The sequence below is a fragment of the Leucoraja erinacea genome, chromosome 5 (genome assembly GCF_028641065.1).
Source record: "Leucoraja erinacea ecotype New England chromosome 5, Leri_hhj_1, whole genome shotgun sequence".
Taxonomy (NCBI): Eukaryota; Metazoa; Chordata; class Chondrichthyes; order Rajiformes; family Rajidae; genus Leucoraja; species Leucoraja erinaceus.
In genome coordinates this window covers 52,854,441-52,875,512 of record NC_073381.1, presented here as the reverse complement: position 1 = coordinate 52,875,512, position 21,072 = coordinate 52,854,441, and the positions used below count along the sequence as shown (strand labels likewise).

The 21,072-nt window shown below is 44.4% G+C and overlaps 1 protein-coding gene across 3 annotated transcripts in view; it reads right to left on the bottom strand.

The window, feature by feature from the left end:
* med23 (mediator complex subunit 23) overlaps positions 1–18,643 on the bottom strand; it is a 66,298-nt gene extending 47,655 nt beyond the window's left edge. For all 3 annotated transcript variants that reach the window (XM_055635610.1, XM_055635611.1, XM_055635612.1), the window contains exons 1-9: positions 18,289–18,643; positions 11,229–11,260; positions 9,156–9,243; positions 8,919–9,043; positions 7,880–7,991; positions 7,489–7,587; positions 7,050–7,151; positions 4,741–4,810; positions 869–981 (exon numbers count right to left, since the gene is read on the bottom strand). In XM_055635610.1, the coding sequence (XP_055491585.1) occupies positions 869–981; positions 4,741–4,810; positions 7,050–7,151; positions 7,489–7,587; positions 7,880–7,991; positions 8,919–9,043; positions 9,156–9,243; positions 11,229–11,260; positions 18,289–18,339 (792 nt within the window). In that variant the 5' untranslated portion in view covers positions 18,340–18,643. The remainder of the gene's footprint in view (positions 1–868; positions 982–4,740; positions 4,811–7,049; positions 7,152–7,488; positions 7,588–7,879; positions 7,992–8,918; positions 9,044–9,155; positions 9,244–11,228; positions 11,261–18,288) is intronic.
* Between the last annotated feature and the right edge of the window lie 2,429 nt (positions 18,644–21,072).

Below are 21,072 nucleotides of genomic sequence, written 5' to 3'. Positions count from 1 at the left end.
ATCAAGCCTTTAGTCATTTGTCCTAATATCTCCTTATGTAACGACGTAGATTTTTTGACAATCCCTCCATTAAGGCTGTGGGGTGTTCTAAGAAAATGGTCTGTATTGCAATGCTCCATAATGAGAAGCAGTATTATATTCACATATTAAAAAAAGCAAATTGAAAAAAAATTATAAAAATTGTGTTTATTTACTTTGTCCCCATCTAAATTTCAAGAGAGCAAATTTTATTAGGTAGACACAAAATGTAGAAGTAACTCAGTGGGACAGGCAGCATCTCTGGAGAGAAAGAATGGGTAACGTTTCCGGTCGAGACCCTTCTTCTGACCAGTCTTGGAGAAGGGTCTCGACCCAAAACATCACCCATTCCTTCTCTCCATAGATGCTGCCTATCCCGCTGAGTTACGCCAGTATTTTGTGTCTACCGATTTAAACCAGTATCTGCAGGTCTTTCCTACCAATTTTATTAGGCGTCTCAAATTATTGGATACTGATTTGTGAATTGTGTAAGTGCGAATTTCCGTTGTCCAAACATTGTCTCACAGCAATCGCCTGTATATTGACATTGCTGTGAAGGACCATGAGATGTTCTTGGTATATTATGAGTATTATATTAGTGCAAATAACATTAATGTAAGCAAAGATTGTTGTCATAACAAAAACAAGTTCACTTATGTTTATGAGGGATACAGTTTTGTTGTTAATGGAAACACTATACCCTGAAATTCATGATACAAGAACGAGGAACATTTAAGAAACATAACCTATGCTGCTGAAATAATTCACAATAAATAGTTTAAAGCTATTTCTTGCTAAATTATTAAATATGAGTGGGTTTAATCAAAATAATGCCGATCATATGATTTACCTTATCATATGGCAAGAGTCCTCTCAAAGGAAAACGGAGTGTTGTTGGATCCAATTTCCAAGAATTACAGATTGCACCGGAGTTATTCACTACAGGCAAAAGACTGCAACGTCCTGGTCATTCGATGCATGGAAAGAAAGAAAGAGTTCTTAAGCTTCTTAAATGGACCATTTACTTTCAAATTGCCCGTAACATATAATCAGTTTCAATTTGTTCCAAGAGTCAGGTTGCATTCTCCCATTAAGATCCAGTAATTTTGTTCAAAATAAAATCTTAAATGCGAATTTGTGAGTCAATGATATTTTGCTGAAAATCCAAAGGAATTCAAGATAAACCTAATCAAAAATAAATCATGTTTATCCAAGTAGAGAACAGGTAATGAAAACAAACAAATGTTGTGATAAAAATAGGTTCATGCCAAAGGAGCTGAAATTAGGATGATTTGTTTTAAGTGCAGGTTTGAAAAGTGAAGGAAATGAATACATTCATACAGAAGATTCAGGTTGAAGGGGTTGGAAGTTAAAAAGCAATGCTATCAATAGTGACACCATAAAAGGGGCAATGTATAATAGCAGTCAGAAATGGAACATTCAAATCGAAAATGGAGGGAATGTTACGGAGAAAAACAACTACGAAATAATCAATGAAGTTAAACATAAAAAATATTTTAAATTTGGACACTGGTACAGTGACCACACTTTAGAAATATTTAACTCCGAGACATCAATGGAGTTTCAAAGGAACTCACTGAACGACTGAAGGGGATAACAGAGATGGTGAAACATACTGTAAGACAATGGTAATCTGCACAAAAAGACTTCTAAATTATATCTGGAAAACTCATCCATGAGATGTTCTCAAATAATATTTTACAGTGCAAATAGAACTGCAAATAAATCTTTTGTTTTTAATTGTTCAACGACTCTATTGACAACTTTGTTTCCTTTTTGGACCACAAATCCACCACTGAATCCCAAGCCACCACAACTCCAAAGGAAATAAAGCAATCCATGCCTGCATGTCATTTAGGTTTTGCTGCATGCAGGCTTTAGACTTTTGAGATACAGTGTGGACTCAGGCCATTAGCCCCACGGAGCTCGTGCTGACCAGCGATCAACCCATACACTAGCACTATCGCACACACTAGGGACAATTTACAATTTATAGAAGCCAATAAACCTACAAACTCTGCATGTCTTTGGTGTGGGAGGAAAGCGGAGCACCTGGGGAAAGGAGAACATACAAACCCCGTACAGACAGCACCCATAGTCAGGATCGAACCCATGTCTATGGCGCAACTAAAGGTAGCAACTCAACTGCTGTGCCACTATGCCGCCTTATAAAGCATGTGTTGATCATGAACAACAGTCCAAGCAATGACCATTTAGAACAAAAGAGCATCTAACCACCCTGCCATTGACATTCAATTGAATTACCATCACAGACTACTCCCAGAACCAGAAACTCAATTGGAGCAACCATACCAATACTGCTGTACAAGAATATATTAGAGGCCGGGTATCCTGTGGTAACCAACTCACCTCCAACTCATTTGATGGACCCCAAGGTTTTTCGACCATCTACAAGATGCGAATTTGGAGCATGATGAGATACTCGCAACTTAGAGGAATGAGTACAACTCCAAACACCAATAGTGTGTTTCGTAACATGAAGGATAAAGCAGCTTTCAAAATTTGCACTCCATCTGCCACCCTCAGCATTAATTCCATCAAAATATACCCGTGAAGACTGAAAAAGGTTAATTTTTATGGGGAACAGGTACTTTGGATCCGTCTTCACTAAGGAGGACACGGACAATCTTCATGATGTAATAGTGGCCAGAGGATCTGGGGTGGCGGAGGAACTGAAGGAAATCCACATTAGGCAAGAAATGGTATTGGGTAGACTGATGGTACTGAAGGCTGATAAATCCCCAGGGCCTGATGGTCTGCATCCCAGGGTAGTTAAGGAAGTGGCTCTAGACATCGTGGACGCATTGGTGATAATATTCCAATGATCTATAGATTCAGGATCAGTTCCTGTGGATTGGAGGGTAGCTAATTAGGCCTTTTTGGTTTTGGCTCAACAGCCCTATTCGCATCGCAAGCCAGTCCGCCGCTCAGTGTAAACACGTCTTCTGTGCCGACAGCTTCTAAGTGGGTGAACCTGTTCACAAGAGGTACAACACCCGGGGACGTTGGCATTCCATGCTTCCCTCCCTTTCTCACTGTCTCCCACCTTCTCTCTTCCAGCACCTTAGGTGTACCAATCTTACTGTAGGACTTGTCGAGGAACGACTCAGTTTCTTGGACGAACCGGAGGTCATCCACTTGCTTCTCCAGTTCCCCAACACGGTCCTTCAGGAGCTCTACCTGGATGCACTTCTCGCATTTGTAGCAGCCAGAGGCACCAGCGGTGTCCTTGACCTCCCACATACTGCAAGCATCGCACTGAATCAGCTTGCCTGACATCTCCTTCTTTCGTCTCTACCTCTCAAGCGTATTGCGTGGTCTCCTCTCCTCAGCCTCCTCGTCGAAGACTCTCGAGCCAAAGACTGACACTTTACTCACAGGGCACTTCCTTCACAAGGCTGCTCACTCACTACTGCTCCCTAAGAGCAGTCTTGCTTAAACAAGGCTGATAAATCCCCAGGGCCTGATGGTAGTTAAGGAAGTGACTCTAGACATCGTGGACGCATTGGTGATAATTTTCCTATGATCTATAGATTGAGGATCAGTTCCTGTGGATTGGAGGGTAGCTAATGTTATCCCACTTTTTAAGAAAGGTGGGAGAGAGAAAACAAGGAATTATAGACCAGTTAGCCTGACACTGGTGGTGGGAAAGATGCTGGAGTCAATCATAAAAGATGAAATAGCGGCACATTTGGATAGCAGTAACAGGATCAGTCCAAGTCAGCATGGATTTACGAAGGGGAAATCATGCTCGACTAATCTTCTGGAATTTTTTGAAGATGTATCTAGGAAAATGGACAAGGGGGATGTAGTGTACCTGGACTTTCAGAAAGCATTTGATAAGGTCCCACATAGGAGATTAGTGGGCAAAATTAGAGCACATGGTATTGGGGGTAGGGTGCTGACATGGATAGAAAAGAGGGGGGGAAAAGAGAGAGCCTGGGGGGGGGGTCCAACAACAAGAAAGATGCAATTATAAAGAAAGTACAACAGCGCCTCTACTTCCTGAGAAGAGTATGGAGAGTCAGTATGACAAAGAGGACTCTCTCGAACTTCTACATGTGCACAGTAGAGAGCATGCTGACCAGTTGCATCGTGGCTTGGTTCGGCAACTTGAGTGCCCAGGAGCGGAAAAGACTGCAAAAAGTGGTGAACACTGCCCAGTCCATCATTGGCTCTGACCTCCCTACCATCGAGGGGATCTATCGCAGTCGCTGCCTCAAAAAGGCTGCCAGCATCATCAAAGACCCACAGCATCCTGGCCACTCACTCATCTCCCTGCTACCTTCAGGTAGAAGGTACAGGAGCCTGAAATCTGCAACATTCAGGTTCAGGAATAGCTACTTCCCCACAGCCAACTCAACTCCTCTTTGACATGACAATATAACTCTCTTGAATCTTGAGACGGGGGCTAGATTTATTTACGCCTACTATATTCTGTTGTGTGCTGAAGGGAATTTCATTATCCTAGGGGGACAATAAAGGGGGGAGGGGTGAGGGGGGGGGGGGGGGGGGGTGGAGAGGGGGGAAGGGGGGGGGGTGGGGGGAGGGGGTGAGGGGGGGGTAGGGGGGAGGGGGAGAGGGGGAGAGAGAGCACAAATGTGTTTTTAAAAAATCACTGTGCTACTCCACGAAGTGTAACATATTCATGAAGTTCAAAAAGATTGGTTATGCTCTTACCACATATGGAGTTGATTCGTGCTGTGGGTCTGAAGCTATCAACAAAATCAGAAGCCAGGTTGCCTAGCAACTGCAGGAAAAATTATAAAACAGAATTTTATACAAAATAAATCAATAAATATGTTTAGCATTAAAATGTATAAGAATTCACAAGAATTAAGATGTGGTTATTAATGTGAAAGACAACCAAATAATGATATCCAATTTCTACAATGCATGAGAACTTTGAGAAAAAATGTTTTAATGCTGCTGTGGAGAAGCTTGTAAGTATTGGTGATAACATTTGAAATTGAGTACCCTAATGGAGATCATTTAACTTCATCTTACAGCACTTCTAAAGATTTCCCTTAATTGCTTTCAAAAATCATTAAATTCTAATGCCATATTCTGCAGAAAAGAAAAAATGCCATATCATAGATATTTACAACACTGGAGGCCTGTTCTGTCTTTGCCAACCAAAAACAAAGCTATAACGTTTACCCCAATTCCCAGCTCTCGGACAGTGACCTTGCAGGTTACATCTCATCACTATCTTATAACCCTGATCAGTTTCTGCATCCAACATGTTTTTTTTTAAAATAGAATATTCCAGATCCCTTTGTTGAGATTTCCTCCAATCTTTGTGAAATTAGTTTAATATTTATGCCAGGTCTATTACCTCCATGTAGGGAAAGAGGGTAGTTAAGGAAAATGTGGAATTCCAGAGAGAGAGAGAGAGAGAGAGAGATTGGAGGCAAATAAGTTGCAGTACTTGATGGCCTGCACCCAAGAATGTACCTACAGAAGTGGTAGAGCCGTTGGTTGAAAATTTTCAAAGCTTGCTTTAGTTCCAAAAGGGTGTATGTAGATTGAAAACTGTGACTGCAATGCTCATTTTCAAGAAGGAAGGGAGGCAAAAGGCTGGAAACTGTATGTTGGTTAGCTTAACTGTTTGTGGAAAGATGGTCAAAATAGTATTCAAGGAAGAAATAGCTAGTCATTTTCAAAAGCTCAGTGTAATCAAGTCAACGCGGCCTTGTGAAAAGTACAACCAAGATTGACAAATTTGTTAAAATTCTTTGACGATGTACTAGTCAAAGTCCATAGAGGGGATCCTGTAGATATCTGGAATTTGGATTTTAGAAGACTTGGTAATATGTTACAGTCAATGTTAAATATTAATGCACAGGATAATCGTTCATACTTGGAGAGGTATGTTAACAAGGATTAAAGATTACAGAAGACTGAAAATCTGACGGAATAGGTTGTTTTCAAACTGGAAAGATGCAACTAGAAGAGTTCCCCAAGGATCTCTGAATGAATTACTACCTATGTTAATAATTTACACAAGGGCTGAATGCAACCAGCTTTGCTGATGATACAAAGGTATTTAGGAGGGCATGCAGGATATTTGTATTCAGCAATAGGACATAAACAGTTAGAATGAGTAGGTGAAAACTTGGCAAAGTTTTAATGAAGGAAAGTGTGAGGTTGTGCACTTAGGTAAAAACAAATCAAAAGAAGCAGTGTAAAGTTGCAGAGTCAAGAGAGATTTGGGTTTTGTGGTGCACAAAACACAAATGTATGCAGGTAAGGCAAGTAATTAAAAAGGCAATGTCATATTGGCCTTTACTGAAGGGGTTTGGAGCTTAAAAATGGAATGGTATGGATACATTGTACAGGGTGATGGTGATGTCATGACTGGAGTAGTGCATGCAGTTTTGGTTTCCTTGTTTAAGAAAGGATATAGCAAAATTGGAGGGAGCCCAGAAGGAATTTACTCAGTCATTTCATGTGTTGTGTGGGTTGCCCTATCACGAACAGCTAAACAAAGTTGGATATTTATTGTTTGGTGTTTACAGGGATAATATGATTGAAACATACAAAGAACTAAAGGAGTGTAATGATGCGTATGCTGAGCTGTTTCCCCTAGGGGAAGAGGCTTGGACAAAGGGACACAATTACAATTTAAGGAGGTAGTTGGATATGCAAGAATTTATTTTTGCAGAGGATGATGTTCTCTTGAAGTTTCTACCTCAAGAGGACTGTGTAGGGAAGATAGCTGGAGGAATTTAAAGAGTAGGTAGATACTTTTAGAAAGGTAGGGGAATCAAAGTTTATATGAATTGGCACAGAAGAAGAGTCCAGGCCTCTGGTAAATCTGGCAACCTCATACGGAACCATGGGACCATTTTGAGGGAACGGGCGTCCTGTTCCTATCTTCTTGTGTCTGTATCACTTTCTCCTTTTATTCGCTCATTTTGCACCAGGATCACTCACAGCAGAGAACAACAAAGCTTTAATGCTTAGGAAAAATGCAAGTCCCTTACCCAATGAGACAACTTTCCTTCTGGATAAAGCTTCCTAATCTCAGTAACTGCAAAATATGCTGGTAAAAGACAAGCATTTCTGTCCAGGATATAAGCCACAACCTAGAAAGATTAAAACAAGGAACAATCATTACATGTTCAAAAGAAAAATATTTAAACTATTCAATTTAAAACAAAACCAAATATTGATTTTGCCAGCATAATATATAAATGAAAAAATATATAGCTTAAATGTAAAAATTTGCATTTGCAGGATATTGATTCAGCTACTACTTTCTACCAATTACTGTATAAAATATCAAAGGTCATGATTTTCAAAAAGGAGCAAGTTGTACATTCTTTTCATCTGGCCTAAGCATTAAAGTATCAGCAAAGACCTAAACAAGCCGATATTTAAGATTACTTTCAACATGGGGAAAAAAAGATACCAAAAACTTACATCTTTGGCTGTTTGCAATTGCTGAACAACAGCAGAGCTGACGGTGTTAGGAATACTTTGAATTTTCTCCAAAATTGCTTTCAATAGGTCTCTTACACCCTAAACAGAGATTGAATTGTGCGTTAAAGATATTTATTGACAAATATTCCGTGAAGTTCACGAGTTCAATACAATTCTGAAGAATATATAAACCTTTATTAGCTCTAAGCACACATTTAAGGCTCCAACATTACTTTAACAAAATCACATTAGACTTTTGAACATTACTCAAAATTGAGAGCCTTATTTCAATCACTAGCAACAATAAATCATTTTAATTTAAGCATTCTTTATACCTAATTAGAAATTATGTCTAGCATCTTGGTGTGTTAATCAATTCTTTGCATAGTACCTTGTAGTCAACACCTCCAATTATTTTTCGAATCAGCCTATAGGTTAGAGCCCAAAGCTGCATTCTCTCCCATTCCAGACTTTCAGAGTTGATTAGCGATTCACAGACCAGCCTGGTAAACAAATACAGAAATCTCTTCAGAATCTCAATTATCGTGTGGAATTTATTTTTAAAGATCATCATCTATAGTAGTTAGCTAACCCATGACATATTCAATCACAGTCCTACAATTTTACTCACATTTTATGCTGGGTAGAAGGAAAAACCCTCTGGTGAAGCAAGTTATCTAGAATGTCCAAGTTAATTTCCTCATGCCAATCAGTTCCTTCAGTGTTAAAAGCAATCAGAGTTCATATTTTGCATTCTCTCTTTTTCACCGTCACCATTTCTCATCGACAGAGTTCTTTCATCATTAGAATGCATTTTTTTTAAACCAGAAATCACAAGGTGTATCTTAATCAGCACAGCAATATAGGTGAACAGTTTGCTGTGCCCGTAAAATTGCTTGTTCTAATAATCTGCTTGGGTATAAAATTAAAACCGGAGCTGAATCAGATCAGTGATGGCTAATATGAACCTGACTCAAGCCCAAGACTGAGGTTCTTTTTGGTATGCAACCTTAAACATTAATGCTATTTCATCAGGTTTCATGAGGCTAGATCTAAGAGTGCAGTCAGGCATTGTGAATTCGGAGCCACTTACTGTGTTATATAAACCTTGTGGGGCTATTTCCCAAGCACTCAAAGAAAATTCCAATGGTTGGCTTTGTAAAGAATTTACAATTCCCCCCCACCCCAAACAAAAACACTTAATTTGTCTTCTAATAACATGGCAAAGGGTCAAGTAAGGCACACAATCTAAAAAAAAATGTGCTTTTAAATTATATTAAAATTTGAAAGCAGAGGAGAAAATCAAAATATCACTAGAAAACAGCAATTATTTCATAACCTGTATTGTTGTGCACTGATTTTTTTTGATACATTTAAATAATTAATCCCACAAATAATTAAAATTCTTGGCTTTCTTCTTTCATGTGTACCTGGGGGGCAGCAGTCCACTTTCAACTGCCATTGCAATGCAGTCGTATAGAAAGGAAATCCTCTTGGGGTTGTGCTGTCCATGGATGAAGCGAACAATCCACTGCACACACTGTTCGTGAGATTCCTGGCATTCAAAAGCAATTATCAATGTATCATTGAAAGATCTTATATAGAATGAAGAAAGCAACTGTAACTGAAAGCATGTTTCAGGTAAATACTGAAGCTTGGATTCTAACCTGAGGAAGTGTCATCCAGAGTTGTCTGAAAGCTCCAAGGCAACTGATCAGTTTGGTTCTCTCATCTTCAGCTGTGTCCATAAACATACTGTGAAAAAAATTGTTTGAAAATAGTTGGCTTCAGATTATTTTAAATGTAGTTTTAGAAAAATGTGTATATATATGTGTATATATATGTGTATATATATATATATATATATATATATGAGCGAAACAATTAAGTGGTTAAGTTCTATAAAGAAACACCAGAGAAAATAGATCTGCTCGAGAACACTGAATAGATGACATCAGTTGAGTAAAACCCCTTTTTCACGGGGTGACTTGACGCAAGAGGTAACCAGAGTTTAACATCGTGGGAACCTCGTGCGATAACAGTACGGCATTCGTGGACCACCGTGGCGCTAACGGCAGGTAATCGTGTAACTTGGGTACTCGGGAGAAAATTCAAGCAAGCTTGAATTTCTCCAAGAGTGACTTGTACACTTGTGGTTGAGCATTGCAACATTTTATGAACGTAGTGGCCAGTGCGATATCCGTAGTAACTCTTGCGGTTACCGTGGGGACTCCTGCGAACGGTAAACCCGGAAGCTGGACAGAGGGGACAGAAGGCAAGTAAAAAAGGTGTTCTCAATGTCGCCAATGGAACAGGTGTCCATCGAGGACGTCCCACCTCATTGTCATTGTTGGAGAATCTTTTTAACAGGAACACGCAGAGATGGCTCCCAGAAAAGCTCAAAGAAAGGGGGTAAAGCGTGTCAGAAAGGTTTTTGCCATGCAGGAGAATGAGGAGGAGACGCAGCAAGAGAGACAGGTGGAGAGGCAACAGGAGATGCCAGAGATAACACTGCCTGTGGGCTCCTTGGAGCAGGGAGAGGGTGAGCAAGGTGGATTTCAGATTGCCTCCCCAGTAGCCGTTGTAGGAATAGCCTCTACAGACGCTTATGTAAAGAGAAGATGGTAGAAGGTAAGGCCATATAACTTCTCCAGGGAACAAGAGGGGGAACTTGTAGAATGGTACCAATTTAACGAGATTCTCTACGATAAATCCAGAGAGGATTATAGAAACAGGGAGAGAAAACGGAACCTGCTGGAGACGAAGGCTGCGGAGTATCTCGGGTGCTCATGCGAGTATATATAATTATATATCAGTTCACCAACAGGAGAACCATTTAATGTTATCCAAGATTTAAAAACATACAATGCTATAGATGTAAAAGTGCTGTTTTTGCAGTTAACTTAAACTTCTCTTATAAGTCTGTCTGTGCCCTGCAGCTGCAAATTAAAAAAGTCGCAGACAGCTTTTACACCCTCTGTGTTTGAGGTTGGAATCATGTCTCTAAGTGCCATAAAATAAATTATGACATCATTTGTGCCACGTGATGATTTAATTACACTTGACAGTTTACAATGCTCATTCAAGATTTAACGGGAAAGCTCGGGAGACGGACAAGTCACTCGCACAAATAACAGAAATGCTGAGTACCGTGGGAACTCTTTGTCTACCCCCCCGTTATATTGTATGATATCGTGCTAGACCACGACCACTTCACTCTGGTCACATCTTGCGTCAAGTCGCCCCGTGAAAAAGCCCTATAAAGGAGAAGAGGTCAGAGTTCAGCTCAAGCAGGATGGAGTCAGCCTGGAAATATCCATTGACCAACTCCTGGGCTTAGACTCAGTTGAGGAATGCATATGGATCCAGAGGTTGCTTGACTGAAAATGAAGGCTTAAACTATATAACAGTTTTCATTACCTTAGGACACAATAAAGCATCTTTATAGACAATAGTTTTGAAAATCGTTTCAATATTATACAATAGAAAAGATAGCTACCAATATATTTGAGATTTTGTTGCATCAAGCATCATTTTTGGTACAATATCAGTAACACATGCAAATATAAGCATTGGTGTCTGTACTCTCGCCAAATGCAAATATTTTTTTAAACTTAATTAATTCAGTTTGAGTAGGTGGTGCCAAAGATAGATTTCCTAATAAAGAATTTATTGTAAATGAGGTTAACTTCCAATTACTTATAGCTCAAAATGACTAAGTTGTGAAAATGTACACTCACCCAGCAAATGCTTCCTCAATTACTTCAGTTTTCTGCAAAATAAAACAATATGAAATTAAAGCAAGGAATGTTTAGTTTAGTTTATTGCCACGTGTACCGAGGTACAGTGAAAAGCTTTTGTTGCCTGCTAAGCAGTCAGCGGAAAGACATGTTGGTTTAGTTTTGCTCAGAGAGAAACAGCATGGAAACAGGCCCTTCAGCCCACTGAGTCTATGCTAACCATTGATCACCCGTTCACACTACTTTAGTTTAGCTTAGAGATACAGTGTGGAAAGAGACCCTTCAGCCCACGCCAACCAATGATCACCCATACATTAGTTCTATCATACACACTATGGACAATTTAACAGAAGCTAATAAACCTATAAATTTGCACTTCGTTGGAATGTGGAGGGATACATTTGGAGAAACCCCACGCTGTCACAGGGAGAAGGTGCAAACTCCACGCAGACAGCACCCAAGGTCAGGATCAATAACAGTTCTGTATTATCTCACTCATTCCCTACACATTAGGGAGCAAATTAGAGCCCAATTAATCAACAAGCCCTCATATCTTCGGGAAGTGGAGGATACCGGAGCACCCGCCGAAACCCATGCAGTCACAGGGAGAACGTGCAAACTTCACATGGACAGCACCAAGGTCAGGATTAAATCCAAATCTTTAGTGCTGTGAGGCACCATCTTTCCTAGCTGCACCACTATGACACCCGTTGTTGAGGAAGGAAAATAAAAAAACCTTTAAAAATTGACACTCAGTAAAAATGTGAATGTCTCAGAGGTGGCAGTTCAAAAGCAAATGACAATAATTGACAAGTAATTTTCATGACATTGAAAGTGCTAGGCAATTGCTTTCTCCAACAGAGAGTTTAACCATGACATTTGACATTCAGTGGCAATACTATCATTAGGTAATCCACCATTAACTTCCTGGGGATCCAAAAACTTAAATAAACCAGCCGTACAAATACCACAGCTACACCAGTACATCGGAGACTGTGTATTCTGCAGTGAATGCAGACTGTGTATTCTGCAGTGCATCTCCCTACAATTGAAAACCCGCCACCTACTAAGTACGTCAGGAGTGTGATGGAATACTCTCCACTCACAGGTTCAGTGTCATAGAGTGATACAGTGTGGAAACAGGCCCTTAGGCCCAACTCACCCACACACGGACCAACATGTCCCAGCCAAAGATCTGCTATAGGATCTTTGGTCCCAGCTACACTAGTCCCACTTGCCTGCGCTTGGTCCATATTCCTCCAAACCTGTCCTATCCATGTACCTGTTTAACTGTTTCTTAAACAATGGGATAGTCCCAGCGTTAACTACCTCTGGTAGCTTTTTCCATACACCCACCACCTTTTGTGTGAAAAAGGTATCCTATTCAATCTTTTCCCCTTCACCTTGAACCTATGTCCTCTGGTCCTCGATTCCCCAACTCTGGGCAAAAGACTCTGTGCATCTACCCGATCTATTCCTCTCATGATTTTGTATACCTCTGTAAGATGTCCCCTCATCCTCCTGCACTCCATGGAATAGAGACCCAGCCTACTGAACATTGCCCTATAGCTCACACCGTCTAGTCCTGGCAACATCCTCGTAAATCGTTTCTGAACCCTTTTAAGCTTGACAATATCTTTCCTCTAACGGTGCCCAGAACTGAACACAATATTATGAATGCGGTCTCACCAACATCTTATACAACTGCAACATGACCTCCCAACTTCTATACTCAATACTCTGAATGATGAAGGCCAAAGTGCCAAAAGCCTTTTTGACCAGCTTATCTACCTGCGACTCGATCTTCAATGAAGCATGCACCCGTTCTCCTAGATCCCTCTGCTCTACAATACTCAGAGGCCTACCATTTACTGTGTAGGTCCTGCCCTTGTTCGACATCCCAAAATGTAACACCTCACACTTTTCTGTATTAAATTCCATCGACCTTTCCTCCGCCCACATGGCCAATCGATCCAGATCCTGCTGCAATCTTTCACAACCATCTTCACTATCTGCAAACCCACTAACTTTTGTATCAACTTTCAACAGGTCCGTGCCAGGCCACGAAAAGTCCAGAAAAAGTGTGTTTCACTGAGATTTCACTCAGATATTTTTTTTTGGCCCATCAGGCCTATACTAGCCCAGAAGTCCTTTCGGCCCATCTGTAAGTGTTCCTCCTGCAAGTATTAAACCTCATCCCAGTATTTTTCTACCTCCCTTCATTTGCTCACTGTGAGATCCAGGCCAACTTTCCTCCTTCACCCTCTCCCCCTTCTCTCTCACAGATTCTCTCACCCTCTCCCCCTTCTCTCTCACCTGTTTTGGGCAGAATTTCCGGCAGTTTCTGGGCTGCCAACCTATCAGGCCTGAGTGACTGAGCTGCCAGCCCACCAGGCCAGAGTGACTGAGCTGCCAGCCCAGGAATCCATTCGGCCCACAATGTCCATACTAGCCCTCTGGAAACCAGTCCCTTCGGTCCACAACACCCATACTAGTGCTCCAGAAAACCCCCCCACTGGCCAGCAATATTGGAATTGGTGGAGAGGTGGAATATTGTGTTGGGGGACCAGCCCTCCCAGAATATATAATTCCTGAACCTGGATGTTGCTGATTTCAAGCTCCTGTACCTTCTACCCAAAGGCAGCGGGGAGATGAGTGAGTGGGTCAGTTCAAGAACCTGATGGTGCAAGAAAGTTCCTGAATCTGGTGTTATGCAATTTCAATCCTCTCGATTTCCTGCACCGTGGTAGCAGTGAGAAGAGGTCATAGCCCAGTCACAAGCACACAGCGTTTAGGTGCACCAATGTTGAGGGCCAATGATAAGGAGATGTTGTTACCAATCTGTACAGTTGCAAAGGAAGATACAAGGACCCAGGGAGCTTGGTGATTAATTTTGTAGGGGATAATAGTAATGCATACTGAACTATAGTCAATGAACTGCAGACTGGTGTATGCGTTTTTGTTATCTGGAAGGTCGAGAGAAGAGTGTTGTGCCAGCGAAATAGCATTTGCAGATGACTTATTGTAGCAAAAGACAAATTGAAGCAAATCCAGGTCAGTTCTGAGGCAGTTCATTTTTTTACCATTGCCAACATCTCAAAGCATTTTGGTACGGTTAATGTGATCAGTTGGTCCGCACAGGTCTTTAGTACTCGGCCAGATACGCCATCTGTGCGGGATACATTGTGTGCATTCATCCTCTTGAAGGATGCTCTGATATTGGCAGACAATGAGATCACGGGATTGAAACATATAAGATTATTAATGGTTTGGACACGCTAGAGGCAGGGAACATTTTCCCGATGTTGGGGGAGTTCAGAACCAAGGGCCACAGTTTAAGAATAAGGGGTAAGCCATTTACAACGGAGATGAGGAAACACTTTTTCACACAGAGAGTTGTGAGTGTGGAATTCTCTGCCGCAGAGGGCAGTGGAGGCCGGTTCGCTGGATACTTTCAAGAGAGAGCTAGATGGGGCTCTTAAAGATCCGAAGTCAGAGGATATGGGGAGAAGGCAGGAACAGGCAACTGATTGTGGATGATCAGCCATGATCACATTGAATGGCGGTGCTGGCTCGAAGGGCCGAATGGCCTACTCGTGCACCTATTGTCTATTGGATCATCAGAGACTGTGGAGGCTTGTTTAGATGTGTAAAGAATCGTGATCAAAACTGTTTTGGGCAGAATTTCCGGCAGTTTCTGGGCTGCCAACCTACCAGGCCTGAGTGACTGAAACACCTAAGGTTTTCACAGCTTTTCACAAAACAGAGAGCTCAGTATTCACTTTCAGAACTTGCCGTGGAAGTATTTGCCTTTAAATCTGAATGATTAAATGAATGAATGCTGAATGAATGAATAGATTTGTTGGCCAAGTATTCACATACAAGGAATTTGCCTTGGTGCTCTGCCCGCAAGTGACAATATGACATACAGTGAGAGTTAGGAATAACACATAAAACATGAAACATTAACAATAAAACATAATTGATAATTGAAGCATCAAAACGGCTCAACCCTCAAACTAATGCTGCCATTTTAGGCAAATTAATTCTAAAAGTTAAAAACAAAATACTGGAGGATCTCAGTGGGCCAGGCAGCATTTATGGAGGGAATGGACATATGACATTTTGGGTTGGGACCCTCCTTCAGACTGTTTGCACGCTGTCAATTTTAATCTTTTCCATTCAGAGCTACGAGTTATACACAATCGTGATACAGGGGCACAACCTTTTATCCGGAGTTCCGGAAACCGAAAAACTCCAAAAACCGGCCATTTTTTCCAGATGTCGTCTGCGCACCAAAGCTCGCGTTTGGCGCCAAACTTGACCCGAAACGACCCACGGTCAACCCAGGCCTGTACTACTGTAGCGGCTGCCTCCTCCCCGGAGACCGGGAGACGCTTAAACATCTGTAAATCATTGCTTAAATGTTAGTCAGTTAGTTTGGAGGGCTTTTATGTGAATGGGGGGGGTGAAGGGGTAAACTTTAATTCTTAGTCCCCTACCTGGTCGGAGAGGCGGGGAGCGGTCAATGCCTTACCGGGTCACCGTGCAGTAAGCTCCGCAGCGCTGTGGCCGGTGCGGCTGCGGGCGGCGCCGGTTGTAGCTCCGACCCCGGCAACGCAACCCCTGGCTGCGAGGCGCTCCAAATCCAGCGTGGCCCGCGGCCGGACCCCCCAGCTCCGCGAATGTTGGGAGTCGGCGGCGTCGCAGCGCTGGGACACCATCGGGGCCCGGGCAATGCCTTACCGGGTCGCCGTGCGGCAAGCTCCGGAGCGCTGTGGCCGCCGACTCCAAACATTCGCGGAGCGTCGCTGGATTTGGAGCCGCGCAGCCAGGGGTAGAGTTGCCGGGGTCGGAGCTCCAACCGGCGCCGCCCGCGGCCGGACGGAGCCCCCAGCTCCGCGAGGTTGGGAGTCGCCGACCAGGTAGGGGACTAAGAATTAAAGTTTCCCCCTTCACCCCTACTCCACCACCACCACATAAAATCCCTCCAAACTAACTGACTAACATTTATGCAATGATTCTCCCGGTCTCCGTGGAGGAGGCAGCTGCTCCAGACTTTTCAAGCCGCCCGCGCTACCTACCTAATCTACGCTAAAAATCTTCCATTCGGAAATCCGAAAATGTCCGAAATCCGACAAGTGTCTGGTCCCAAGGCTTTCGGATAAAAGGTTGTGCACCTGTACTTGTATTCAAGCAGTGAATGTCGGCAGGATGTTCAACCACGGAAGCTGTATAATAGTATGCAGCAAATGTGGTTCCTTGTGTTTCTGTATAATCTTATCTTCATTGAAAACTCGCACCATCAGACTCAGGAGCAGCTACTTTCCTCCGATTATCAGGCTTCCGAATGGTCCTTCTATAAGCTAGCGTACAGTCCAATTCACCTCTACCACATTATAACCATATAACAATTACAGCACGGAAACAGGCCATCTCGGCCATTCTAGTCCGTGCCGAACACATTACTCTCACCTAGTCACACCATAACGATAAAGGGGAAATCCTTCAACCACGAGATGAGAATAATTTTTTCACGCAGAGAGTCCTTGAATCTCTGGAATCTCTCTGCCACAGAGGGTCGTTGAGGCCAGACTCATTGGCTATATTTCCTCCGAGTTAGATGTGGCCCTTGTGGCTAAGGGGATCAGGGGGTATGGAGAGAAGGCAGGTACGGGATACCACAGTTGGATGATCAGCCATGATCATATTGAATGGCGGTGCAGGCTCGAAGGGCCGAATGGCCTACTCCTGCACCTAATTTCTATGTTTCTATGTCTCACACCATAACCCTCCTTTCCTTTCCCGTCCATATACCTATCCAATTTATTTTTAAATGATAAAAACAAACCTGCTTTCACCACTTCCACTGGAAGCTCATTCCACAAAGCTACCACTCTCTGAGTAAATAACTTCCCCCTCGTGTTGCCCCTAAACTATTGTCCCTTAATTCTCAAATCATGTCCCCTTGTTTGAAACTTCCCTACTCTCAATGGAAAAAGCTTATCCACGTCAACTCTGTCTATCCGTCTCATAATTTTAAAGACCTCTATAGTCCCCCCCCCTTAACCTTCTGCGCTCCAAAGAATAAAGACCTATCTTGTTCAACCTTTCTCTGTAACTTAGGTGCTGAAACCCAGGCAACATTCTAGTAAATCTCCTCTGTACTCTCTCTATTTTGTTGACATCTTTCCTATAATTTGGCGACCAGAATTGTACACCATATTCCAGAATTGGCCTCACCAATGCCTTGTACAATTTTAACATTGCATCCCAAATTCTATACTCAATGCTCTGATTTATAAAGGCCAGCACACCAAAAGCTTTCTTTACCACCCTATCTGCATGGGATTCCACCTTCAGGGAACTATCCAGTTATACCCAGATCCCTTTGTTCAACTGCATTCCTCAATTCGCCACCATTTACCATGTACGTCCTATTTTGATTTGTCCTGCCAAGATGTAGCACCTCACACGTATCAGCATTAGACTCCATCTGCCATCTTTCAGCCCACTCTTCCAAATGGCCTAAATCACTCTGTAGACTTTGAAAATCCTCTTCATTATCCACAACACCCCCTATCTAGTATCATCTGCATACTTACTAATCCAATTTACCACACCATCATCCAGATCATTGATGTATATCTCAAACAACAGTGGACATTGGGGACATTAGACTTTTAGTCTCTGCAACTGATACTCTGCAATACCGAAAACTATATTCTGCACTCTGGACCTTTCCTTCATTCTATCTATTGTACTAGAGTTGGCTTGATTGCATTTATCTGGTATATCTGACCTGTCTGATTAGCAAGCAAAACAAAGCTTTTCACTGCACCTCGGTAAATGTGAGAATAATAAACCTAAACCTCCATCTCAAACTTACCAAGATTTTGCTCCCTCCCATCGCTATCTCCCGACCCTCGTCCCACCGCCTCACATCTGCCTCTGGAACCCGCGCTCTCTCCATCCCTCCAACACCCAGGGACACCCACTCCCCCCTCCCACTCGCTCTTATTCAAACTCTCCCCTCACTCCCCCTGGGCCTTTCACTCACCACCACCTCCTCGAAGATGCTCTGTAGCTGCGTCTCCATGGAAACGGCCATCTTCCCCGCTCGAGCCGCCCGCCCGCTCCCCGTCGACCCAGGGAAAGCGGGGACAGCTTCCGCTTCCGCTTCCCGGATCACTGGCGCCGTCGCCTCTCACCCTCCGCCCTCCGCCCTGCCGCAATGGCTCAGTCACTGTGGTTCCGGGGGAAGGGGCACGAACACTCTGTGAGGCTCCGCTGAAGATCCGCGGGAACCCACCGCGTCACCTCGTCACCCGGCGCCCTGTGTGGGGGAGCCGGCGCTCGCTGCTGGTGCAGGGGGTTGCTCGGTGGAGGCTCGGACACAACCAAATATCCTATAGCGGGGACAGACGGACGGACCGGGCGGACCGACGCGCTCGCGCTCGCGCTCGTACTCACACACAAACGATCGAGCGCGCGCGCTCCCTGTGCCCGGAGCCGCGGCGGCGGCGACGCAACAACGCAGCAGGAGCGGGGGCGCGCACGTCTGCGTCGCGACACCACCTGCGACACCACGTCCTCGGCAGCACAAGGCCAAGGCCCAGACCCAGACCCAGACCCAGACCCAGACCCAGACCCAGACCCAGACCCAGACCAAGACCCACAACCCCAGACCCAGAGGACCCAACCCCAACCCCAGACCCAGACCAAGACCCACCCCAACCCAGACCCAGACCAAGACCCAGACCCAGACCCCACCCAGACCCAGACCCAGACCAAGACCCAACCCCAACCCCAGACCCAGACCCAGACCAAGACCCAGACCCAGACCCAGACCCAACCCCAGACCCAGACCCAGACCAAGACCCAACCCCAGACCCAGACCCAGACCAAGACCCAACCCCAACCCCAACCCCAGACCCAGACCCAGACCCAGGCCCAGACCCAACCGCCACCTCTAACCTGTAGAAAACAAGCAATGCAGATGCTGCTTAATACACAAAAGGACAGTACAGGTGTCAGAGGTTATGGTGACAAGGCAGGAGAATGGGGTTAGGAGGGAGAGATAGATCAGCCATGATTGAATGGTGGAGTAGACTCGATGGGCCGAATGGCCTAATTCTACTATTCCTTATTGGGGGGGGGGGGGTTGCATGTAAGGTAATCGGGTCAAAGGGAGTGATGCACGGAGCAGCTTAAACCATGTGGAGGTCATGGCTGCCTTGACGCACACTGTTAACACATGAAACAGGTACTTTCTTATCTGTTAAAACCCGCCAAAATGGTCAATTTTTGCGCCGTACATAATTGTGGGTGCTGTCATTGAAAGCGGGAAGGTATCAGGTTTAAACTGGTGTTATCTCATGGTGTAGCGTCTTTTACAATCCGCGACTAGCCGCAATCATTGTCGTGTCCAGACAGCACCATTTCGATAAGCCTTCGCTATATAAAGTGAACTCAAACTCAGAGCAATTTGATGCCAATATTGTGGGGTTATTTTTTTGGCTATAACTGAGCGCTCAGAACCAAATGCTCTAGTATCTTTGCTCTGAACCCGAGCACCAAGGTGTAAGCGGCCGAAGGAGCGCATCTCTCGGGACTGCGCCATGCTCCCCCCCCCCCACGGGGTCAGCGCTGTCCGGCCATGGCCGCCATCCGCCCCGTCTCCCCCTGTGAGCCGCACTGGCTGTGGGTCAGCAGCGCCCACACATGGGGCCAGGTGTAGCGGGGCCGGGTGAAGCGGAGTCGTGGCTCCGGGCAACATCAGCTGCTGCACACTTGGATCTGCTCCCTCTGCCCACCCAAAGTCACTGACCGCGCGGCACCGACACCCGACCTCCTCCTTCCCTTCCCAACCTGTTGAGGCAAGGTCTGGTGGGGGGTTGGTGGTGGTTCAGAGAGGAGGGGGGCCTGAGGACTAGTGCATGGGTGGGGAGTAGTTGAGGTAACCTGGTTAAACGAGGGGGAAGGGGAAGACCCAGTGGACTCATTACTGAGGTTCCCTGTAGGAGGTGGGCAACAGTAGGTCCCAGGTGTCAAACCACATGGTGTTGGAGTCTGCAGCATGGAGGCTGTGGGCCTGGTGTTGATCCTGGAACTCAGGTGAGACGATGGATCCGGGGTGGGTCTGAGTGGAAGGTCTGGAAGCCTCGAGGCAGAAGATGGAGTCGCATGCAAGCACCAAGAAAACAAACGTGGCTATGGTAGTAAGTCTGCGTTAAACATGGTCGTAGAGTCAGTGAGCTGGAAGAATCACAGAGCGGGAGCAGCGAGAGAGGGTGATGCAGAACTCTCATCTGAGGGAGGAGGAGAACTTCTTCAAAATAGGCATACCTGGAGGAGACTTCACAAAGGAGCAGACAAAATGTGTATGAAGGACCTGCAGTTGTTTGTTTTCACTGAGGATAGACACAAAATGCTGGAGTAATAATCCTCATAGCGAAGAAACCAGTTGTTGCCTGCCTAAATGACTACCGCCCTGTCGCCCTGACCCCAATAATAATGAAGTGTTTTGAACGCCTGGTGAAACCCCACATTACTGCCAGCCTCCCCTCATCGTTAGACCCCCTCCAGTTTGCCTATCGTTCCAACCGTTCTACAGAGGATGCCATCTCTACCACGCTGCACACAGTACTCACGCATCTGGAAAACAAAAACACATACGCCAGAATCCTGTACATTGACTTCAGCCCAGCGTTTAACACCATCATCCCACAGAGACGTGTGGAGAAACTAACCCTGCTGGGCCTCAACACCACCCTGTGTCACTGGATCTTGGACTTTCTGACAGAGAGACCGCAGTCAGCCCGTGTTGGCAAGAACACTTCAG